The sequence below is a fragment of the Coffea eugenioides genome, chromosome 2 (genome assembly GCF_003713205.1).
Source record: "Coffea eugenioides isolate CCC68of chromosome 2, Ceug_1.0, whole genome shotgun sequence".
Taxonomy (NCBI): domain Eukaryota; kingdom Viridiplantae; phylum Streptophyta; class Magnoliopsida; order Gentianales; family Rubiaceae; genus Coffea; species Coffea eugenioides.
The window spans coordinates 30,066,812-30,089,581 of record NC_040036.1 but is presented as its reverse complement, the minus strand read 5'-3'; the positions used below and the strand labels follow the sequence as shown (position 1 = coordinate 30,089,581).

Here is a 22,770-nt window from a genome sequence, read left to right as displayed (position 1 = left end):
CACATTTAATTAGAGGAAACAGTTGGGACATTTCGTGCAAATCAACTGCGAATCAATTAAGTATAGTCCATTCTGCTACCAAAAACTCCCAAATTTCTAAATTTTCGGCGAGAATTGGTGTGAAATTAGTAGTTCTAACAGCAAATGGGCTAGCTACTTAATCCGCTGATCGGTTTTGTGCAAAATGTCCAAAGTAACCATTCGGAATGGGGCCACTGGCTATTTGGTCCGGTGGTCATCACCATTAAAGGTGATGCTGGAGGTCAGGGGTTCAATCCCTGCCTCCCACAAATTTGCCACAATTTGTGGCGGTCTTAATTGATCTTCATCGATGGAGTCGCGTTTCTCTCTCGCTTGGTTTGAATTTCATCTAACTTAATAGCTATGTTTTCAAGGGACTATTCGACGTCAAAAATAGTTTAATGGGTGAAATGAAAATTCTTAAAAAGTTTAGTGGCATCTAATGCACTTCACCCTTTCAAAGATCATACACGTTAATTTCCAATGATTGGTTAGAGATCCTTTCCATCGATTATACTATCTCCTTGCAGGGCCTTTTCATTGCTTTTATATGTGTATCTTTCTGTAACTTAAAGCATTTACTGCTATAAAATTTTTTGAAGAAATCAATTAAAGATAGCACATTATCCAAGTAGTATACTAGTACTATCTTATGGAGGAAATCTTATGCACTGAACCATGCTTGCAAGCTGCAAGTAGCAAGTAGGAATAGAAAGGTCAACAGAAATATCAGTTACTTAAGGTTTTCTAAACTTGCAAGTTGTGCATTAATAAACCAGCTTCCGCAGTAGACTTAGCAATTTGGCACAAATCAATCTTTATTATTTCTGTTCAATTGCATGTAACTTTGGCATGCAGACTTTTAGCTGCAAGTCTCCGCTTAGTTTAATGGCTCAAGAATTGGGCGATGAAATTGACTGATTTATGATAATCATATAATACTTGGATAGTTTCTTCGTTTTTTTTTTTCTTTTCTGAGCAGAACAGAACAACAATTTTTTTTTTTACTTTTTTCATTTTCTTGGAAGATCATTTTTACTTTTATCAAAAAAAAAAAAAAAAAAAATTTCTTTCACAGAGGACTACTGGATTTGCTTACGATAGGTGCAAAAAATTTTCTAGCAAACTCAAGAGTTCTTGGTCTTTCTTGTGAGCAGAAGATTCTTGTTTTCATGGTAAGAACAGGATGATTCAAAGTTTGGAGGACTTTTAAGATCCCAGCAAAGCAAGTATATTAATTTACTTTCTTCAAATGACAAGTCTTGCTATTTTCTCATGTATTTGAGTTTCTTGCATTGTTGGATTTGAGCACTTTTCTTCCATTGAATTTATAGCTGCAACTTTTGCTGGTTGAGAGCAGGAGAAAGTTTGGCAGTTGAAAAATTAGTGAGGTATGTACTTTGATTTATTTCAACAATTGAGGATGATATATACATGTATGGACCAATTGAGATGGTGACAAAGGAGTAAGGGCATTAATAACAGTAGGTAATATAACAGCATCAATGAGACTATGGTCATAAACCTCTCCAACCAATAGTTATAAATTAGAAACAAAAAACTCCCTAGATCATAAATCAACATCAATGGGACTATGGTCATAAATCTCTCCAGCCAATAGACATAAACTAAAAACAAAAAAAACTCCCTGGACCATAAATCTGAGCATCTGCAAGTATCTTTACAGCAGACAATCATGACAATGAAACTAGAAAGTACAATTCTCCCCAACCAAAGAATAGTATATATAAAAATTAGTATACAAGTAGTAAATGAGAAGCACTAAATTAGTTGATGAATTAGGTGCATGTAGTCTCACAAAATGAAAGCATCATTGCTAAGTCCCCTCTTCCCTTAAAACACCAAAAAAAAAAAAAAAAAAATTATCCAAGTCCAATGTTTCTTGGGCACTCATTTTTATTGATAGTTATCTACTTCCTTTGACATTTTTATGTTTTATCAGAATTGTTTCCCACTTACCTGTCTTTCTTTCTCTTTACTTTGTTATGGTAAGAACAGTACTGTGATTTAAAGTCAAAAAGAACGTGCTGAGAATTCAGGGAGGACTTCTACAATTTAATAGAACAAAATTTTCACGTAATTTGAAATTCTGTCATTTTTGGATTCAATTACTTTTGTTCTAGGAATTTATATCACCAACTTAACTGGTAAAATGCAGGTGAAATTTTGGCAGTTAAAAGGTACTTGCCTTCATCTCATTTTGGTGGATACAAAATTCCTTCAGAAGAAAGATTAATGCAGCCTTGCCATTTTGCTGGGATTTCGTTTTCAGCAACTGAAAATGATATGTATAGACCAGCTGAGATGGTGAAACATGAGGAAGAGCATTCCTAGCAGTAGGCAATGAAACAGCAATTATGCAACCAAACCTTATATGTCTCCAATCAGCAGTCATACATTAAAAATAATAGATTCCCTAAACAATAAATCTGTACATGTAAAATTATCTCAAGAGCAGACAATGAAACTAAAATTACAAATCTCCCAAACCAAAGACTAATAGACAACTGATTGTACTAGTCACGTTCATGACAAGCATTAAACTGAACTCATGAGTTAGGTTTATTTAATCTCACAAAATGAAGAAAGAAAACCAAAGCATCATTGCTAACTTTTCCCACCCAATAATAAATATATATATATAATCCAAGCCCACATAGCTAAATCGTTTGAGGGAAAAGATGACAAAAAAAAAGTTCTTAAAAACTTGATTGTGCACACTGACGACATGAAAACCTGCTGTCATTTACATGAGAAAAGCCTTCTAATCAACAAAGTGGCATCCCACTAAACATGTTGTTGATTTGTGATTGAGAAGACTTGACTCAGAAGAGGGAATTGACTTAGATCTTGAACCAAATTCATATCTATATCTCCAAAACCACGAAAAATCCCATGTGAAATGCCCTCTCCTTTATACAAATACTCTATCTCCTTCTCTATCTTTGGTGTACCTTGCAAGAATTGAATTCCTTGGTTGGCCTGAGGCTGAAGCTGAACGTCAGTCCACAACTTGGGGCAGTTACTACTGCTGCTGATCATCCCTTTTGGTGGAAGTCCTCTACGTGCCTTCTTGATTCTTTCTTTCGCTTCAGCTGATTTTCCAGTAAGTCTTTGCACGAGATCGCGAAAATTTTCAACATCTGTCTTTATAACCTCAGGTGCAACTATGTGAATTATTCGTATTTTTGGCTTCAGCTTGGATATTATGTGAGAATCCTTGTGCAAGGCCAGCTGCTTAGAGTTTGCTGAGAAGCCTGAGAATAATGCATCATTTGTTTGTGGTTTGATCCTCTCCATTCTTCTCAACAATAACGAAAATAAAAGAAAGCAGGGGTGGAAAGAAAGAGACGTAGTTTGGCTATATCCAAGAAGAAGAAATTGGGGGATAGTTCATATACAGATGATTGATCATGAGCAACTAGCAAACTTTAATGTCCAATGGGAGTAATAAAAAGGGAAAAGCCTGGATAGAATAGATAAGAACTTTTTTTTTTTTTATCTACACAGGGGTGTCCGGGTCAATCCTTACGGGATCCGAATAATCCCCTGCGACCCGGCCAGACACCCTAACTCAGCCCAAGTACGATATGTGCACGGAGGAATCCAGCAGAGCAGAGACTCGATCTTGGGACCCCTCGATCACCGGTGAAAAGTGCTACCACTGGACCATTCACGCGGGGCGAATAGATAAGAACTTGTATGATAAGTTGTTGACAAGTGTGTGTTTCCGTACATATCATGTCATGGAGTTGAATTTCGTACTTTATGATCCTTTTGTCTAAGTAGTTTATCTTGGATAAACATAATTGTAGGTGCTTTCATTATCTAGCACCACAATAATTTCCAAATGAAATACAGGTATACAGTGACTAAAGTCAACTCTTGTAATGCATGTAATCAATTTTGGACTTATTCTCCATTGACTATTTAACCGATTATATATATATTCTAATTTTGAATAATTAGTTTTTGTGATATTTTTGGTTGCTTTTATATTTTCATTATAGATTTTTAATGACCAACAAAAATTAAAATATATATCACCCAAAAAATAGCTTTTACTGATTCTGATTATTTTTTATAATCAAATTTTGTAAAATTTAAAGCAATCGAGAACAAGACCTTTGTTTTTTAGCCTTTTAAAAAAAAAAAAAAAAAAGAAAACCTTTCAGTCATTTAGCTCTATAGTGTTTTCCATGAATGTATCCTCTTTTGTTCTTTTATTTGGACCAACAACAGTTTTACACTGAATTTTCCGTTGGGAGTTGATAAGGGGTAAGTATCAAAAATTAATGCTCCAATTGCACTTTGTAAATATGAAATTTCCTCATGCTCTAGCTTTAACTAATACTAAAAGAGATTTTTTCATCAGGTTTCTAGAAAGGTGTTGATATTTTGGTTAAGTTGGAAATTACTTGATACTGATTTTCATAGTGATACTTTTCTTTGAGCCCCTTTTTTCTAAGAAAGTCAATTTCTCAAAATAATGACAATTTTTCATTAGGACATGTCAATTCTTAACTCTTGCATCCTAATTGCTCATTTTTTTTAAAAAGTGGACTTCTTTCTTGATAAATGATAATTATTAGATAGATAGAGAACTTGACTTTCTTCACTTCACGGCTTTGGTAGACTTTTTCAAATTAGTAATATCTCATGTACTTTCATGCGATTGTGTTATCCCAAAATATAACATTTTTTGGGGTCTAAAATTCTCTGTGCAATTTTGATTGTTAAATCAGAATGTAATTATTTTTTTTCATTTTTTTAACTATTTGCTTTTGAAGACATCATTTGCATTGGAGTCATTGGTTGGCATAATAATGTTTTCCAAACCTTCTTTTGAGCTTCCTAGAAACAGCTCAAAACTTGAAATATCAAAAATACTGATACTATCATATGGGAACAAAACTATTATATACTCATGATATCATTACATTTAAGTTATAAAAGTGCAAAATTTTATACAAAATTCCAGACTGGGGGATCATGCATGAAAGTGGTCTACACAATTTTTAAATGATCAAAATACTACATCATCACCAAAGATCTTTGCAATTCTCCATTGACAACCCACAAAATTGTCAACGGTTTTTACATGTTTATCAGAACCACTCATCACAGCGCCATTAATCCTCACACAATTCTGCGAACTTTTAGCCTTCTCTCAAGGAAAATGTTTGCTTCATCGATCATGCATACCATTATTACTCTTGTACCGTACAGACATGTGAAGTGTGCTAATGATGGCCAGATTGCTCATTACTGCAAAGTCCAGCTAAATAATCTACACCATTCTGCTTTTCTGAATTACACGAATTTGGGGCTAAAAAACCCCCCCACCAAGATGTGATTTACTAGCATAATGCACAAAAGAAATCACCAAGTTGTAAAATGTGAGACAAGTGTTATAATACAGTTTCATGTGAAACCCAATTGACAGCTTAAGATCTTGCTTGTACAATTCTTGAAAACAACCTTTTGGGCTAATCTTGGCAACGAACTAAGCTAGGTTTGTAACGAGGACACAACTCAAATCTTAACGCTAGAACTATATATATTGGCAATAATGTACAGGTAAGTTTACTTTTCACAAGTTAAAAATACCAAACTTGCTCTTCAGTTTGCCGTGCTGTCCTTCTCCCACCACAGACACAAGACAACAAGCAGAGATGCACTCAGGTGCCACCTTAACTGCATTAGCATCAGGTTGACTTCACAGGCTTGTGCTGATGTTTACATGAATAACGCAATTCGTGGCATGTGAAGCGGCACATGAATGAATTGAGTGAAGGGAATCTATTGTGCCATTGGCTTTTGGCTAATCGGAGGAAATTAGATGAATATGGCAGACTCCAGAACTCATTTTTTTTTTTTGGCCCCCTTAATAAGATGACAAGGAACAGCATAATGGTGGGAATGATATAAACAAATTACAACTCGACAATAATACATCTAGACTCACAAATGATGGGACTGATTCTAACATATATTTAGAGGACATCCACTATGTGAGACTTGAATTTAAGATCTCTAATTCATTGATCTCAATTTTGACCACTAAACTAAAGTTGTGTTTATCGCAGCATGGACAAGTACTTAGATTTGATAAAATTTAGAAAATGGTGCTATTCTTTCATGGTATTCCAAGTTCATTCGCATGGTTGAGAGCTTATAAATAAGTTTCTCCATAGAGATAATTGATATAAGATTCATTCGCATAGTTGAGAGCTTATATGCAAGTTTCTCCGTATAGATAATTGATATAAAAGATTAAATCCTATCAATCTAAAAATCAAATTATAAGATAAAATCCCACTAACAAGACTGGACAGTTCTCTGTGGCATCTGCCATGCGAGCACTGAGGCAGCAAGAAGCAAAGGTGTATTGGCACAAATTGGTATGGAGTAAGCACTACATTCCAAGGTTGCTTGCATCGATCCTTTGGTTGCTATGTTGACAACTCTGGATAGGCTCAAAATTTGGGGAGTGCAAGTACCATCAGTTCTGTTTGCTGACAGTACAGGCCATTTGTTCATTGAACTTTCAGGGGGCAATACGCTTTGGAAGAAGAATTACAATGGGTGGCTCATCATTGGGTTGGAAACTCATTTGTTCATCAATTTAAGAGTCTTGTCTTTGCTGTCATGGTAGATCACATTTGGAAAGCTCGAAACATGGTCCTTTTCAAAGCTAAGCCGGCAACAGCTGTTGGTATAATGTTCATCATGTTGTACTTGGTTGGGGGAATATGCCAAAAACTCAATGATACTTGGAAGTTGGCTTTGAATGGGGTCTGCCATTTCAGTGTTTTCACTAGATAGATACTGATATGCGTTCATAGATAGAATTGTATCATGCGGTTTTACTCTTGTAAACCTTCATTTCTGATCTCAATAGAAATTCATAATTTTTTCCTAATAAAAGAAGAGACACGTAAGGTGAACAATTTCGTGCATTATTATATAATTTTTTTTGAAAATTCTTTTATGTGAAAATACACACGTACGAAACCCAATTTACAACTTAAAGATCATAACTGTGCATTTGTTTTGAAAACAACTTTTTGGGCAAGTTTTGCAGTAAAAGTTAAGTGTACTTTTCACAAGTCAAATATAGCAAACCTACTCCTGAACTTTGGAGAAAGGGCATTTTAACATTGTAACAAGAATAGCACTAGATTTAATATTTGGAAAATTTTGAAAAAGGGAACAGGAAGAGTGGAAATTCATGAGTAGGTTTTAAGTATTAGGAAATTTAAAAATAAGGTATTGGTTATTATTCATAAACTACAAAAATATTTTTTGTTGTATGTAAAATTACGAATTTATATTCATGTGTTGTAAACACGAACACTTATACGTACACATTTATTACAGTTGCACATGTGTCGATTTAAATGAGAACATTTATAAGATGTATACCTATATTCATCAAAATATACAGTCTTATTCATTGAGATGTACGTTTATAGTCAACCGAATGCACGTTGTTGCGAGAGTAATTTAGTTAGTTATCGATAAATTTAGCATTTATTTCAATTCGTAAACAATAACCTCAAACCCCATTTACAAAAATTTCAAAACCTATACCCTACTTACAAACTTTCAATCTTCCTATTCATCCCTTTCTCCAAATCTTATTGCATGGTGGCAACATCGTTTGTCTTGAACAGGTGCAGCCCTCCTCCCCGCCAGACATGGACTCAGGCAGCATATAAATGTAATTTTATTGATTCGATGGCATTCCTAAGTAGGTGACTTTATTTCTGTAAAATAAAATGTTTCACCTTACAGTTGAGATGCCTCAATTTTAGAGAAGTCAGAAGAGAAATCTTAGAGAAGGATGAGACAAAACAATTGAAAGTTGGAACTCAATTTTAAGATGATAAGTGAATTTTATTTAATTACCCAATTCTAAATCGCTGGTAAGAACGAAAGGATCTAATTCTTTACTGGATTGATTCTCCACTAAATAAGACACATATGGTATCAGGTGCCTAAATGGCAGACACATACCGTAATTGAATTTGGATTAACTGTACAAATAAAAATAGAGGTATCACTATTAACTAGTATGGCCTTGATCGTTCCGACTTCCCACAATGGCCCAGGATGCAAGGCCCGGGAAAGCCTCCAAACTTCTGTCTTACAATGTAGATTTGTATGCACGGACTGGGCACACACTTGTAGCCTGATCCCTTTCGGAGATTCAAGCCCACTGGAAGACTGGCAGGGCATATATATATATATATATATATATATATATATATATTGGGGGTGGTGTTTTGAATAGGCATTATTTCTACAAAAGTTATTTACTTGCATCATAAATATATTTTTAACGCATTTTTTTATTTTTCTAATCACTTTTTTTTTAATCTTACATATATTATATCACAAAAACTGCTACAGTAATTATTTCAAATAAACTCCTGTCCAAACAGGCTCAGTATTTCTTTGAGCACTTCAATTTTTTTTTGCCATGTTAAAGCCAAATGGAATTCAGGGTGAGCAACTTGGCCCCTTCAACTTTGAGAAATTTTCCTTTTAGGTTTATATTTTTGAAAATTTTAAAACTTGCTTCTTATTTGCATCTCTTGAAATTTTCATGCTCATCTACTTTGCCCCTAATATTTTTTGAAATTCTCTTTCTTATCTATATTGCCCTCTCTCTCTCTATATATATATATTTTTTAATGTCTCTTTCTTATTTACATTGCCCTCTCTTAATAAATTAAAAATTCTTAATTCTTACACTTCACTACAGTGTTGGATCTAATTAAAGCTAGTTATTGATGTAAATCCAACAATAAACTCTTTTGATATTCTTAAACTACCACTACATTATAATACAACTTAGATGTCAAAGAATTATAAAAATAACGTTAAACAAAAGTATGTTTAATATAAACACCATTTAGTTGGAAATTTAATATGATTACATTTGATGTGGTATCAGAAATTGAATCCCTGACTCTAGCTTTCTAGTTCTACCACTAATTGTATAATTTCTTTACTTTAAATGGTAGATGGTCCTGGGTAAATTAACTTAATCCTCTCTAATTTAACCTCATTCTGAAGATATTTTCATGTTTTTTTCTACATGCAAAATGTAATATGTCAATTTGTCGTGTGACGAACTAAAGATATATCACCTACTGAGGCAATGAATTTTTTTGTTACGTATTAGGGTGTAGCTTTCATGTTACATATTCTAATGGATTGGTGCCGGTACATTATAAACTATGATAATAACACCTTCAATTAGAGTTAAACTCTTAAAAAGAACACGCATCAATACAATACATGAGAGTGTGTAACACGATTGTTACACATTAGTATGTAACAGAAGACCATTGCCACTGCTCAATAACGTTGATCAATATTTATGACGTATTTTTTCTGTTCTGTTAGTCATTCTCTACGACATGTACAAGTCTCTGCTTGTGCAAATATGCCATTTGCCAACGCCAATTTGGTCAAGTTGCCACAAATTGTTAACTACACGGGACTACATTAAAGTATGCAATTTCTCCACAGAAGACAGCTCCTCCTCTGCAAAGTTATGTGAAGTTTGACAAATATTCAATACCCCTATGGGATATGACCAATCGCAGCCTTATAAAAATGTGAAAGACTTTCCGTTCAATCATATTTAAATACTTGCTGAACCAATCGATCTCGTAGTAAAATAACATATCTAAAAAAATAAAACAAAAATATTGAAGCAGCCCAATTCCTTTTCTCTTTATTTCATACAGGTAATAAGTACCAGTACCATATGACAAACCTTCAAACTTTCAAACTAAAAGCAAATTGTAATGTTGTTGTTGAGAACAAATGAAGATCAATAATATATACAAAAATACAATGAGAATAGTGTCTTAACTCACAGAACAAACCAATACCTAAGCACACCAAAGTTCAAAAAAATAATCACGAATTCATCAACAAAATCTTGGCATAATGTTTTATGCAAAGCTATAAAACTCTTATAATCAATCCTGCGCGGTTGACCTCTGTCTGGTGAGAGATCTTCCATCATTTACAGTGGGTGACGACTCGCCTCCGGCCGGCATATCAGCCAAAGCCGCGGCCATGCGCTGGATGCTGATGGACCGAGCTGGCTTGAAACTGAAGGACCTTTGTGTTTTTGAGAACACGTTGGAAGACTGAGATAGAACAAGATATACTAGAGCCTGAACTAAAACAAACAAGCCCACCTTGAACAGAATATCTCCCAAGTTTTCTACGATTTCCATGGCTAAAATTGAGCAAGAAAGATCAAGATGAAAAGGGTTTTGATCAGAAGCGTATACAAACCGATGAACGAAAGAAAATGAAGTTGAGAAGTTGAGATAAGTTTCGTGCAAAAGCTCATCTTTTTATATATGAGGACCAGAGGAAGAAAATAAGATGGCCGGCCGCTTTGACTGGTTGGGACCGAGGAAGGTACTACGAGCAGGAACTTTCCTGTCTAGAAGTGTGAACTAAGAAACTTGAAACACGTGATAATTTGGGACAAGGGAGATGATCAACTCAAGGTGTCAATCCTTGTAGTTTTGGAATTATTCGCAATAACTTCACAAATATCGTAGGAAAGTATACCATTATGATTTGACTTTTCGTGATTAAGTGCTTGAATTTGCAAGCAACAAGAGACTTGATTAAAGGCACTTTCTAGATTTCACCTTTCTGATAGACCCTTTTGCTTTCAGGGTAATTGGATTATCAACTTGGCAACTTTGGAGTCAGACAACTCGAATAATACATGTCACTATGCAAAGGGCCATATCCCAGACTTGATTTAAAGCAATATTTTGAGTTTGGGATATGGTCAAATGTCATTCATACGTGTCCTGCACCATCGATGATTTGAATAATTGTCAGCTTGACATGGTTCAAAGGCAACACGTAACGTAAGCAGCTTGATATTGACGGAGACTTTAGAGGCATCGTCGCTCGTATCATAAGCATAAAAGAGGATTTCAATTTAGGGATAATTGTAGAAACCTCTCCCGAGTTTTCTAATAATTTCACTTAGCATCCTCTGAAGTTTCAAAAATTATACCTACTTAATTTGTCTATTTAAAATGACAATATTAATCTTAATATTTTAATAAAACTCCGTTGTTGCCATATTTATACTAAAAAAATGGGTTTTACAATTTTTTTCCCATTTTTCTTGTTATCCATTTCTCTTATATTTCATTAGAAAATCCGAAGAACTATCATTATTGTCCCTAACCACTATCCTGATCAAACGTTAAATTAGTAACACTTTTTTGATAACTTTTACGATAATTTTTATACACTGTTAATGTAAATATTTTTTTTTACACAAATAAATTTAGATCTATGCCATATAACATGAATTCAAAATTGAAATTTAAATCACACATGTGTGGCATACATTCAAGGCTGCTAGTGTAAAAAAATCACTGTATTGTTAGTGCATAAAAGATTAATCTTAACTTTTAATATCATCCCATTTTTACTAACATAAAAGATTAATCCTAACTTTTGATATCATTCAATTTTTTTGCAACTTTTATTTTTTTGTATCAAAATCAAGAATAAATCAATAATAACTGAAAACAAATGGCCCAAAATCATTATCAAACTAGTTCCACCATTGAACTAGACCACAACTTTTTAAAAAATCAAGATAGCACTTTCTTCTCTATTTTAAACCACAATGAAAAGTAGCCTAATTTAGCAATAGATTTATTATTATAATTGGTTATCAAATAAAAAATAATAACATGAAAATTTTGATACCCATTCCTTTCATAATTGTGCCAAATTACTTTACAATTGTTTAGGAGAATAAATTGAACTTTATAAGACAAGGGCATTTTAGCACATTTATTAAATTTTTTACCCTATGTTAAGTTTTAATTACCAAAGTGTCAAATTAAGGAGGTAATTGTAATTTTTAAAGTGAGAAATCTCAAGAAAGGTTTTTGAAAATATCCCTTCAATTTAAAATGGCAAAAAAGTTGAAAGTTCATATTGCAGCACTGTTCGTGGCAACTTAGCATCCCTTCATTTTAGGTTTCTTGTCGTGGAACCTGTTAGTTTGCCAAGAATGTCCTACTGTAGTATCACCAAAAAGGTCAATGGTAGTATGTAAATTGTTTAGGTAATACTTTTACTGATTAAGTTTACGAGACTTTGGTTTAATGGTAAAAGTGGAGACCTCAAGAATTAGAGGTCCGGGTTCTAATCCCTTACCCCTCTCCTTACATTTGAAATTCTGCTCCTCCTTTAATAGAAAAAAAAAAAAATGTTTACTGACATAATTTGAATGAGAGAATTACATTTTTTTTATTCCAAATATTCCGGGCATGTGCGCTTTTAGTCCCTAAAATTTTGAAAAAATCAAATATAGTTCCAAATGTTTTAATCTCTAAGCACATTTAGTCTTATTAAATGATTTTTATGAATTGCTACCGAAAACCGGTCATGTGTTGTTACATATTGGCAATTGATTTTTTATAAAGAATTTAAAAACTTGAAAAAGTGTTGCTGTCCATAATTTGTACTACAACAGGACTAATTACTGACATGCCAATAGGACTAATTACTGACATGCCAATACGTGAGTAATTAGTCTCTAGCCCACAAAAGCAAAAATTTGGTTAATAAAAAAAATTATGTTAAAGACTAATTATTGACGTGACCACACATGAGTAACTAACTAGTCATCTTTTATCATAGATTATGGTCAACGATATTCCATAAAAAATTTTTAATTTGTTTCAAAAATTAATTGCTAGCGGATGACATGATTCTAGTAGTAATTAGTAAAAATCAGTAGTGACTGGGACTAAAGATACATAAAAATTAAAACACCTGGGACTAGATTTGCTTTCATCCAAACTTTAGGGATTGAAAACGCTCATACCCCAAACATTTAGGACCAAAATTACAATTCTCTCTAATTCGAGAACCTTATGAGCTACAGAATTCCATAGTTGAGAATGAGAAGCTTTAAAAGTTTTTTGTGTGTAAGAAACATATTTTATTCTCACGTTTTTCTTCCAAAAGTAAACGATAAAGTTTTATTAGCCGACAAAGTGAACCATGTCAACAAGGCGATTTTTGTTGTAGTGTACGCCGTACGCGTGCTCTCTCTCCCTTAATTCGAGCAAAGTGTGAACTGACTCCTTCGGGAAACGCAATACGTGCACGAATGGAAAACTGAAAGGATGTATAATGCCAATTTTCCAACAGTTTATCTGTTAGAACTTCTATTTTTCCTCCAACTCTATGCTTTATCTTTTGCCTTGCAACTTTTATTCTTTTACATCCGTCACACTCCACTTTTCGTACAACAAAACAGGGTTTTTTTTTTTTTTTTTTTTTTAATGAAGGCAAACCCCAACAAAACAGGTTTCTAATCTTTTGTTTTTCGCATTAATTACCGGTCATGTTTTTGGCAACAAAATATTTATTGGAAATAAGCTAACGAAAATTATCCAACAAAAAAACAAGCTGTTTATGCTCTTATACGTACGAACTATGGCTCAGTTTGACAAATGAGTTTTTTTGGATATTTGTTTAAAATTTTATTGCAACTTACTGTAGTAATTGTAGAAAAATTTGTAAAGCATGTAATTATGCTAGTGTTGTTTGAGTCAACACATGCAATCCGAAGTTGTTCCCATGCTACGCAGTCAATTGAGTTTTAGAAAATAGCTCCCTAGAACATGTACTAGAACCCATAGGGTAATTTTTCTTTTTTCATTTCAAATAAGAAACTATAGTCGATCTATTTCTTCATAGGAATGCTGAAAGGGTCAGCCCAACTTGTAAATGCCATGTCTTCGAATTCTGGATAACGAAAGCAGAGCCCCCTTTGCACCAAGGGGAAGGCAAACAGGCAAACTTGAGCATGCAAGGTTCCTGCTGTCACAGGATTCAATTCTTGGCGTGGTGTCAAAGAGTTGATGTCCAAGTCACAAGAGCTTAAAACATCTGCTATCTTATTTTCTTGAGAGGAGAATATGTGATGCAAATGCCAGAAGTCAAATTCTGGCCCCCAAAAAAAATGACTTCACATCTAGAGCCAACGATTTTAAACATAGAGTTGTACCAGCGTTACAACCTGCGCTTCATTCCATATATACTAGGAGGAGACGGTCACAAGCTACAAAAGTAAAATCAATAAAGCAACAGGCAAGACATGCTTCATAAGAAATAACTACCAACAAGCCAGAAAACAATTATATGCAAGCTGGTAGGTCATATTTGACAATGGCAAAACTTCTGTCTGATGCCATTTGCCGATAGTGGAGAACTAAGGTAAGAGGAAATAGGGAAAAGGATCAGAAATAGCCATATCAACAAAACTTCTACAGCTTTTTATACAATGCCTTGAAATCACCTAAGATTAAATATCAAATCTTGTTTTTTCTCTGTCTGAAGTAAGAATAATGGTTGCTGCGTCAGTGTGATGAAAACCGTGGTATTCGTCTGCCCATTCAAAATTGCATAGTTTTACAAAATTCAGAAATCACATTAGTCACAACCACCAGAAAGAGAAAGCGGGGGTGTGTTAGAAAACCACAAAATTCAATTGGTTTTCTTGTTCATGTTTTGGACAAGCTGTTTCATTTGGAATCTCCAAAACATGAAATAAGCCAATCCCAAACCGATCAGCACATACAACCAAATTTTCTCTTCTTTACTTTCCTTTTCTGACTCAACCTCCACTATACTAAACTCATCCCTCTCCACACTTCCCATCAAACCATCATTAACATGCCCATATAACACATATACCCTATCCTCCTCTCCCACTGTAACTGCACTGGCCTGCTTCTCAACCTCAAGGCCAGTTTCATCAAACAGTACTCCTTCACCCCAACTATCTTCACTCTTGACAAAGTACAGCTTCTCTTGACTAACCACCAACAAAACCCCGTCACTTCTAACTGCAAGTCCATCACCTCCCATTAAGTCCTTGTTCAAAATCACCCTCCATGCACTTCCGTCGTCAATGTCAACTTTATACAATTTACCACTATTTGATTGAACCACTAATAAATACCCCTTCGAGTTGAAAACCACACCATTTAAACCACACTTGTGATAGGATGTGGTAAGGTCCACTGGATAAGATTTGAAGACATTAGACCGCGAAAACACGGAAGCTTCCCCGTCGACATTGACTTTCCAAATGATGTCAGCCCCAGAGTTGGTGACATAAGCATTCCCAGAGAAATCAACGGCAACGTCATTTGCAACGTCGGAGGATTCATCTGAGTCAGATTTCACGTCTGGATCGCTGAGGAGAGGGGTTAGGAAGAGGCGGCGGCCAGAAGAGAGGTCGTAGGCAGCGAGGGCATTGTAGGCAGGGGAGGAGGGGCGGTGGACACAAACGAGGATGCGGTAGCGCTGGCGGTCAAGAGAGAGGCCCACAAAGGAGGAGTTAGGAGGGAGGAAAGAATCTGAGATGATGGTTTCAGCCACGCCAGCATCAGATACTGAGAGGAGGGTTGGGTGGCGGAGGGATCCGACTATGAAGTGTTGGGCTCTCGGGTCCCACTTGAATGACTCAGGGAAAAGATTATGTGATTGGAAATTGACGATGTGAGGTTTACGAGCAGAAGTAGGACCCACAAAAAAGATAGAGCCAAGGATGAGGAATCTGACAAGAGTGGCTGCACAGGTGCCTGAGAGAAGTCGGAGGAGGACAATGGAGATTTTGGGCATCATAATGATTGAAATCTTCTCCTACGATTATCTTGCCAAGTGGTAGGATGTGTTGCGAAAGAAATGAACTCTGATGAGAAATTCATTGAAACATTTCATCAGGTGCTATACAAGAAAAAAAAATCAATTTCACCTACTTCTAGCGAAGAATTAACCCTCCATAAACATGCTTACTCTCAAACTCAGCTAAACTAAGCTATGACAATGCAAACAAGAGAGGAATTAGTTTTCAGAAAATATGATCTTTATAGGCAAGAATTCAAAGGCAAAACACATAAACTAGTACTAAAGAAGCTGATACATTCGGAAAGCACAAAATTCCATAATATGCTTAATACAATCAGAACTTCTAGGTTGCTACTTTCACCCATAAAATTGAACAGTCATTCATAACATTAATCATTACTTTCAACTGGTGATTACTTCTGCTATTAGGTGAAGTGGATTCAAAAGCAACTCAATAATATTCTGTAACACGGTATAAAAGTTAACAAATTTTTCACTCCATTAAGCCTAGAAATTCCACCCAATATTCTACAATATGTTTGTAGCCATTTATTGAACTTCCAGTTCAACTGATGATGGTACCTGAATCGGTCCTGTGATTCTGCTAACGGGGGGTTTTTCTGCGTTTATTTGTCGGTCACAAAAACACAGCTGCCTGGTAATTGGTTTTGGTTTGTCTGGGTTCCCATCATGGCTGCACCAAAGATTTAAATAGGTTAATAAAAATTGTATCTTAATCAGTAAACCGACCAAAAATTTTGGAGATAAAGCAAGGTACAGATGATTAGAAGTACAAGAAAAGGAAGGCTTTAGTATGTGCTTACCTGGTTCCTTTGATTCATATCTCTGACAGAATATTTTCGTCACAACCAATGATCAAATATATGCTATAGATCAACCGATTTCAGCATCACAGGAGGGAGAGAGAAATAGTGAAACAGAGGAGAGGGAAGAAAGCAACGGAGACAAAAACAGCGAGAGAAAGGCCTGACGCCAGGCGGATTCGGGTGGGGAATAAGGGATTAAAGAGGAGTAGGAGGAGGCAGCGGCGGAAGGACGAGGAGAAGCCGCAGGAGGAGGTTGGGATACACAAGGGATATGGAGTACTTGACAAACGCCAATTGCTGAGAGGCTGAACAGAGAGACACCACCGCGCACTGAAATGACCAAATTGTCCCAGAACAAAAAAAAAGTTGCTAGAAAAGATAAAACACAAATAACTTAGGTAATTTTCTTTAGGGATAATTTCAGAAATCCCATTTCAAAAATCTCTCATGAGATTTCTAACAATTTCATTCGTCTCCTGAGATTTACAAAATAACACTAACCTCACTTGGCAGCATTGTGGGTCCAATTGCTTACACCACATAGGAGAAAATTACTCATATACGCTAAGATATTATGTCTTATTGAAAGTTAATATTTGACAATTAAGTAATTAGGACACTAGTTAATTGTTAGTAACTAATTCACGAAAATAACTGTTGAAATTTTTTTTAATTATAAATAGTAACCTGCACTTACAAAATGGTGTCAATTGATGTCTCAAAAATTTGTTCACTCTCAGAAATTGATACACCAAATTGATATTTGTTTGGATTTTTTCACTCTAAAAAATCTTCATAATTGCCTTGCAATTACACTTGCAATATTTATTATTGGTGCTAAAGGATATAGGTAAATTTCATGATTTCCCCCTTGTAACTTGACAAAGCTATAGTTTCTGCACCTATACTTCACCTTCAACTTGTGAAATCCACACAAAATCAATATTTTTCCACCTCAATTTTTGCTGCATCAAGTGAAAATGAGATCCATCTTAATACTTCTTATTGCCACATGCAAAATGGCAAATACAAGAAAAATAGCCGTTGTAATACAATGCACTAGCTGTTGGTCAAACTTTGTAGAGAAAGCCAATTGTTACTTATTTTTGGTTCCTCACTTTTATTAATATATTTTTATGTATTTACAATACAAGTTGTACACAAGTATAAAGGACATTTATGGAATAAAAATTTTATCTCTCTTCTCAAAGTACTTTCTTAATGGTATTTTTTCTGACTTGGACTGATTTTGTTGCCAAAACCTTAGCCTTATGGGAGATTAGTGTAATTTTGTAAACCTTAAAGGTGGTCAATGAAATTGTTGAAAATCTCAAGGGAGGTTTCTGAAATTATCCCTTTTTTATGAGTATATAAGTATATTAACAATGTATATACTATTACTGTTACATTCATGATACATGTGCAAACTTAAATTTTATATAGTGGTCATTTATTCAAAACTAATAGTATAAGCACAAATTTCATTATCTAAAATAAAAGACAAGAAAACTTGATAAATATCAAATGTATTATATCAAATATTATGAGGATTACAATTTTTGAATAAAAAAATTAATCTCCTGATTATTCTCTTCAAAAGACTTCAATCGAAGGGTAGACGAACCTCGTTCCCCAATCAAGACTAGCCCGCTTTAGTTAATAATTAGTTTTTTGGAATATGGCAGACTAGGGCTGTTGGAGTTGAGGCGCTGATAAATGTGCAATATGGCAGCTGCCAATGCCGATTTGGCCGGATGCAACGCTTTCTTTGGTTACTAGGAGGTTATCGGTTATGCTAAGCACAACCTAGGCCCCCTATAATCTATTGTCATATATTTTCGTATAAAATAAGATTAACAGTAATGTTTATGAAATAGCATTCTTAAAATTATAAATTACCAATCAAGCATGCATCTAACAATATACGACTAAACAAAACCAAAAAACCATTAGCATTGCAAAAGATAAGAGAAGATGACAAAAGATTGGCAAGTAGTGTTACAAACAGTTTGATATCTTCGAGTGCAAGTTAGTCTTACAGAGATAGGAGATGACTTGCTGAATGCTTAATATAAAGTGCAATGATAGGTTGCAATTACAAAAGATCACATATTGAGATCCATTAAGGTGCACAAAAGAACAATTTCTTAATAGATTTCAATATTATGTCAAAAGATGCAAGATTAGTAATTTAGCTGTAAAGTGCTTCAACATTAGCAAAATTAGCAATTTAAAAGGCTTCAAGGAAGTTCAGAGTTCATTATCACGCTACTTCTTCAAGGGACTTCCAGGTGCATTGGTGGGCAGCGAGGTAGATGTATTAGCTTCAGCAGAATTCAAACCAATTTCAAAAGGCACAGTTCCAAAAACCAAGGTCCTTTTTGCTATGGTCACTGGGGGTGGCACTTTGTTTGCAGTAGCAGAAGATTTAGCGATGGTATCAAGCAATTTTTTGGTTGATGGACTGAAAATTTCATTTTTTTTAGCAGACTGCAGGACAGTAGCATGAAGGTCTGGAATTTTTTCATTCGTTTCTACAGTCGTGATTGCCATTGGAATGTGAACTGATTCCTCAGTAGTGTATGCCTTGACAATATTATACTTGCCTTCTTTCTTGGCCTTGATAATCTACCTCATAGTAGCGAATGAAACACACAATCGAATGCTTTCCGATTGCAGATGTTAGTTCAGCAGAAAGTTAAGCTCCTGCAATTTTTTGTTTTAAAGTATAAATAATTAGCAAGTGTATCCTGAAATATTAGCTATTTGTTTGGAAGTAGAAGTTCTTATTGTAGATTTTGACTTGGGCAATGATATTCAAATTCTGAATAACTTCATGTTGTGTAAAAAGAATTAGATCCCAATCATAAGTTATGGAAGGAAACAAAACATATTGTACCCAAGACATTATGGAATTACTGTGAATGATGGCAAAGACAAATAATCTTTTGTTTCCTACAATCATTACACTTTTACATGGTGAGAGCAGTATTTATACCCAAGAAAAGAAGCATAAAAATCAGATTATTCGGTAGTCATTACTTGTGCCTACTCATCAGACTATTCTGAGTCTGTTGAAATTATTTGACTCATTTTGGACATGCAGTTCCAATTCGATTGAGATTGGATCTGTCATGCGAAGAATGTCCAATGCTCTAATTGTCCAATCGTGCACAAACTTTATTAGTATCAAATATACAGTTTCAATTGTGCACAAAATTTCTATTTACTTATTTACTTAAAACTAATCAAATCTGACAAAGAAGGGGCTGGAAGAGGTAACTCGATATCCCATTTACAGGATAGCTCAATTGGACTCAAATCTCAGAACCTTATCCAGAAAAATGTACCCATTGACAGCTATCATTGTTTTCCCCTGAATACCACCACCCTTCTTTTGCTTTATAGGTTTCTTACAACTAAATTACTAATAAATTATCCTCATACAATAGTAAGAATTTGACAGTTTGTGGCCTCAGTAACTAATAGAAAAGGCTACAAGCATGAAAGTTCAAATTAGCAGGCAAACCAACTGGCTGAGTATCACACATAAAAACAACCAAAAAATGAAAAACAAAAATGAAACTGGCAATTCCACCAGAAATATAGTCCACATGATATAGGAAACTTTCAAGTCAGCAGAAATATAGAAAACTATAATGGGCAGCAGAAATATAGGCACATGAAGTTCATGGTAGTTGAAGGGAAAAATGAAGAAATCTATGAAGGGAAAAAGAATCGACAACATTAAGTAAGATGTATTAAGCTAGTAGTTATATTATCATGCAAGAGTTAAACTTGTAGCAAAAATTTTTGTTGCCAAGATTGTTAGCTTACCTCATTATGAGCTTCCCAGAATTGAAGAGCTGTAAATGGGATAAGCTTTTCAGCATCAAGGTCAAAGATAACAATGTTTATGGAGCCTGTACCATCATCCACAGTAATCCCAATTCGGGTCCTATTACACATTGGAAATAAAATATTATATTCTAATTTTTCATTACAAGAGAAGGAAACTTAATTTGGTAATTACCTTGCTACAACTTTACTCTCTTCTTTGCAAGATGAGCATCTCATAACCCATCCTACGTCAACATTGATAGCCTTTTGGCAGTTCTCACATGCTTCAAACCAGAATTTTTGTTGCCCAGGGATCAAACTGATTTTTCCTGTTATCCAAGCTGTTTTCACCTAATAGATGTTTTTGTGAACAGAAAGAAGAACACCTGAGTCTTGCATTATTTTGGATGCCTAAAAGATATAAATCAGGATATAAATGAAAAGGGAAGATACATCTTTGAGTGTGTTAAGTGCATTGGCTACACTAATCATGTCATTAGCACTTGGAGGTGGCAACAGCTTAGATGAATCTTTGTATGTCATTTGTTGTATCAACTCTGCAATTTCTTCTTTATTTGCATTATACCTATCCAAAAAATTAATGTAACAGACTATAATTTATCAAAGGGATCTAGAAAAGTTTAACTTAAATGATCAAAGAACATACGTACCATTCTTTGAGTGCATTTGCTTCAGAAGTGGGAGGATTAATCAGAAGGTCACTCCCAGGCTTGGTTGTCAGAGATAAGTCTAATAATAAAAGCGATAGTTTTCATTAAGTAATAGAGCAATTTAAAAGCCAATGATTGGTATCTTCATTTTTGGCTTATTTTTTTAGGTGAATGGGTAGCTGAATGGGTTGCAGCCGCACAATTGTCAAAGGGTTGCAACAGGACACAAAAGAAGATTACCAAAGGGTTGTAGTCATCAACAGGCTCATTGGACTCTTAAAAATGTCATCAATCACTGGAGTTTGGAGTGGATGATGAAGAATGTTTGCATCAAGCTTTAAGGTTTTACCAATTTTCTCCTTTATTTATTGTGCTTTATTTGCAGAAAAAGTATAACTGTCAATATTAACAAAATCACCTTCTCAAATAAGCAATCATTTGTTTCACAAAAGATCACACAAAACAAATAGCACCAATAAACTTAAAATAAATGAAGCAGAAACTGAAAAAAAAACTACTAAAAAGAAAAGGGAAAAGTGAAATTTTACTTATGAAAATATAGTCACATAAATGAAGAAAAGCTATTCATAGATTTAAGAAAGACAACAAACTGACCTTCAAGTTAAAGGATTCCTTAGAGGAACCGCAGCAAAAGGAACCTATCAATTGAAGCATATATGTATATTAGAATTTATTAATCTATGTATTATTTATACGTGGAAAATTTGCCAAAAAAAAGGGGAAGATTTTTTCTCACCAAAGAGACTCCAGAGAACAAGATGTAAAGACTCGGAGGCTTCTTCTTGCAGTTCATAAGGCAGAGGAGCCAGCACCATGCACTGATAAATACGTCTATTCCATTTTTTTGATTTCATAAGTCACTGGAAAAGGTACAGGCTAAGTGAATAGGAAACCTATTTCTTATCATAACTGGAATAAGGGGAAAATCACATCTAAACAGATATTTCTCATTATAATCGTACGGCTGATGAGAATTGAATAAAAAGCATGATTTGAGCGGAAAATTGAATAGCAAAGCTAATGAGAATAGAATGCCATACCTAATCTAACAAAAAATCCCCAATTTCACTCCTTTAAAGTACAATTATCACGTGAGTGTCCAACAATTGGGCAACATGAAATTGATACAGAAATGGGTTAAGTAGTTCACTTGCTCCCAATTTTCCTCCTCTGAAGTACAAACACCATGTGAGTGATCAGCAAATCAAACGTCTGCAGGAGTAGCAATTGACCCACTGGCTTGAAGAAGGAACTCACAAAGCCCATCTCCCAAATCATGAAAAAATCCAAACTTTTTACATGCTTGAGAGGGTTGCTGACCTGCTGGGTTTGATAGTATAGGCGTTAGGAATTGGACTTGCTCAGAATAGGTGCGCCGAATTTTTGCTCAGAATAGCCATGTGGTAGAGAGAAAGGAGGAAAAGGTTTCAACGGCAATCTGACTGAGAAAGAAACAGTGCAATGCACAGAAGGAAAAAGCTTCGGTCAAGTTGCAAGGAATATTTGACTTTGCCACTTGTTAGAGAATTAAGAAGCCTATAGCAAAAGATAAGGGGAGCACTAACGAGAATTGAGAAAGGAACGGTTCAATGCCAAAAGAAAGAAATATAAGGCTTCGGACAAGAGAAAGCTTT

At 34.8% G+C, this 22,770-nt stretch overlaps 4 protein-coding genes across 4 annotated transcripts; all 4 read right to left on the bottom strand.

The window, feature by feature from the left end:
* Positions 1 to 2,829: 2,829 nt before the first annotated feature.
* Positions 2,830 to 3,342, bottom strand: LOC113759435 (VQ motif-containing protein 25-like). The gene has a single exon (XM_027302011.1). The coding sequence runs from the start codon at positions 3,340 to 3,342 to the stop codon at positions 2,830 to 2,832; it is 513 nt and encodes a 170-aa protein (XP_027157812.1).
* Positions 3,343 to 9,785: 6,443 nt separating this feature from the next.
* On the bottom strand, positions 9,786 to 10,462 carry LOC113763266. Its single transcript, XM_027307025.1, has one exon. The coding sequence runs from the start codon at positions 10,308 to 10,310 to the stop codon at positions 10,047 to 10,049; it is 264 nt and encodes an 87-aa protein (XP_027162826.1). The 5' UTR covers positions 10,311 to 10,462; the 3' UTR covers positions 9,786 to 10,046.
* Positions 10,463 to 14,221: 3,759 nt separating this feature from the next.
* Positions 14,222 to 16,885, bottom strand: LOC113761660. The gene is made up of 3 exons (XM_027304738.1): positions 16,602 to 16,885; positions 16,360 to 16,471; positions 14,222 to 15,841 (listed from the first exon to the last, which is right to left on the bottom strand). The coding sequence occupies exon 3, from the start codon at positions 15,772 to 15,774 to the stop codon at positions 14,629 to 14,631; it is 1,146 nt and encodes a 381-aa protein (XP_027160539.1). The 5' UTR covers positions 15,775 to 15,841; positions 16,360 to 16,471; positions 16,602 to 16,885; the 3' UTR covers positions 14,222 to 14,628.
* Positions 16,886 to 18,872: 1,987 nt separating this feature from the next.
* LOC113759434 (replication protein A 70 kDa DNA-binding subunit B-like) lies at positions 18,873 to 21,951 on the bottom strand. Its single transcript, XM_027302010.1, has 6 exons — positions 21,873 to 21,951; positions 21,116 to 21,194; positions 20,898 to 21,030; positions 20,638 to 20,795; positions 20,442 to 20,562; positions 18,873 to 19,232 (listed from the first exon to the last, which is right to left on the bottom strand). Exons 1-6 carry the CDS (start codon positions 21,949 to 21,951, stop codon positions 18,873 to 18,875), a joined length of 930 nt encoding a protein of 309 aa, XP_027157811.1.
* Between the last annotated feature and the right edge of the window lie 819 nt (positions 21,952 to 22,770).

Coding starts and splice junctions, on each gene's coding strand:
- LOC113759435 (XM_027302011.1), bottom strand. CDS start 3,342: ATGGAGAGGATCAAACCACAAACAAATGATGCATTATTCTCAGGCTTC.
- LOC113763266 (XM_027307025.1), bottom strand. CDS start 10,310: ATGGAAATCGTAGAAAACTTGGGAGATATTCTGTTCAAGGTGGGCTTG.
- LOC113761660 (XM_027304738.1), bottom strand. CDS start 15,774: ATGATGCCCAAAATCTCCATTGTCCTCCTCCGACTTCTCTCAGGCACC.
- LOC113759434 (XM_027302010.1), bottom strand. CDS start 21,951: ATGGTGCTGGCTCCTCTGCCTTATGAACTGCAAGAAGAAGCCTCCGAG. Junction 20,796..20,897: donor CACTTAACACACTCAAAGAT/GTATCTTCCCTT, acceptor AACATCTATTAG/GTGAAAACAGCTTGGATAAC. Junction 20,563..20,637: donor GAGAGTAAAGTTGTAGCAAG/GTAATTACCAAA, acceptor AATGTGTAATAG/GACCCGAATTGGGATTACTG.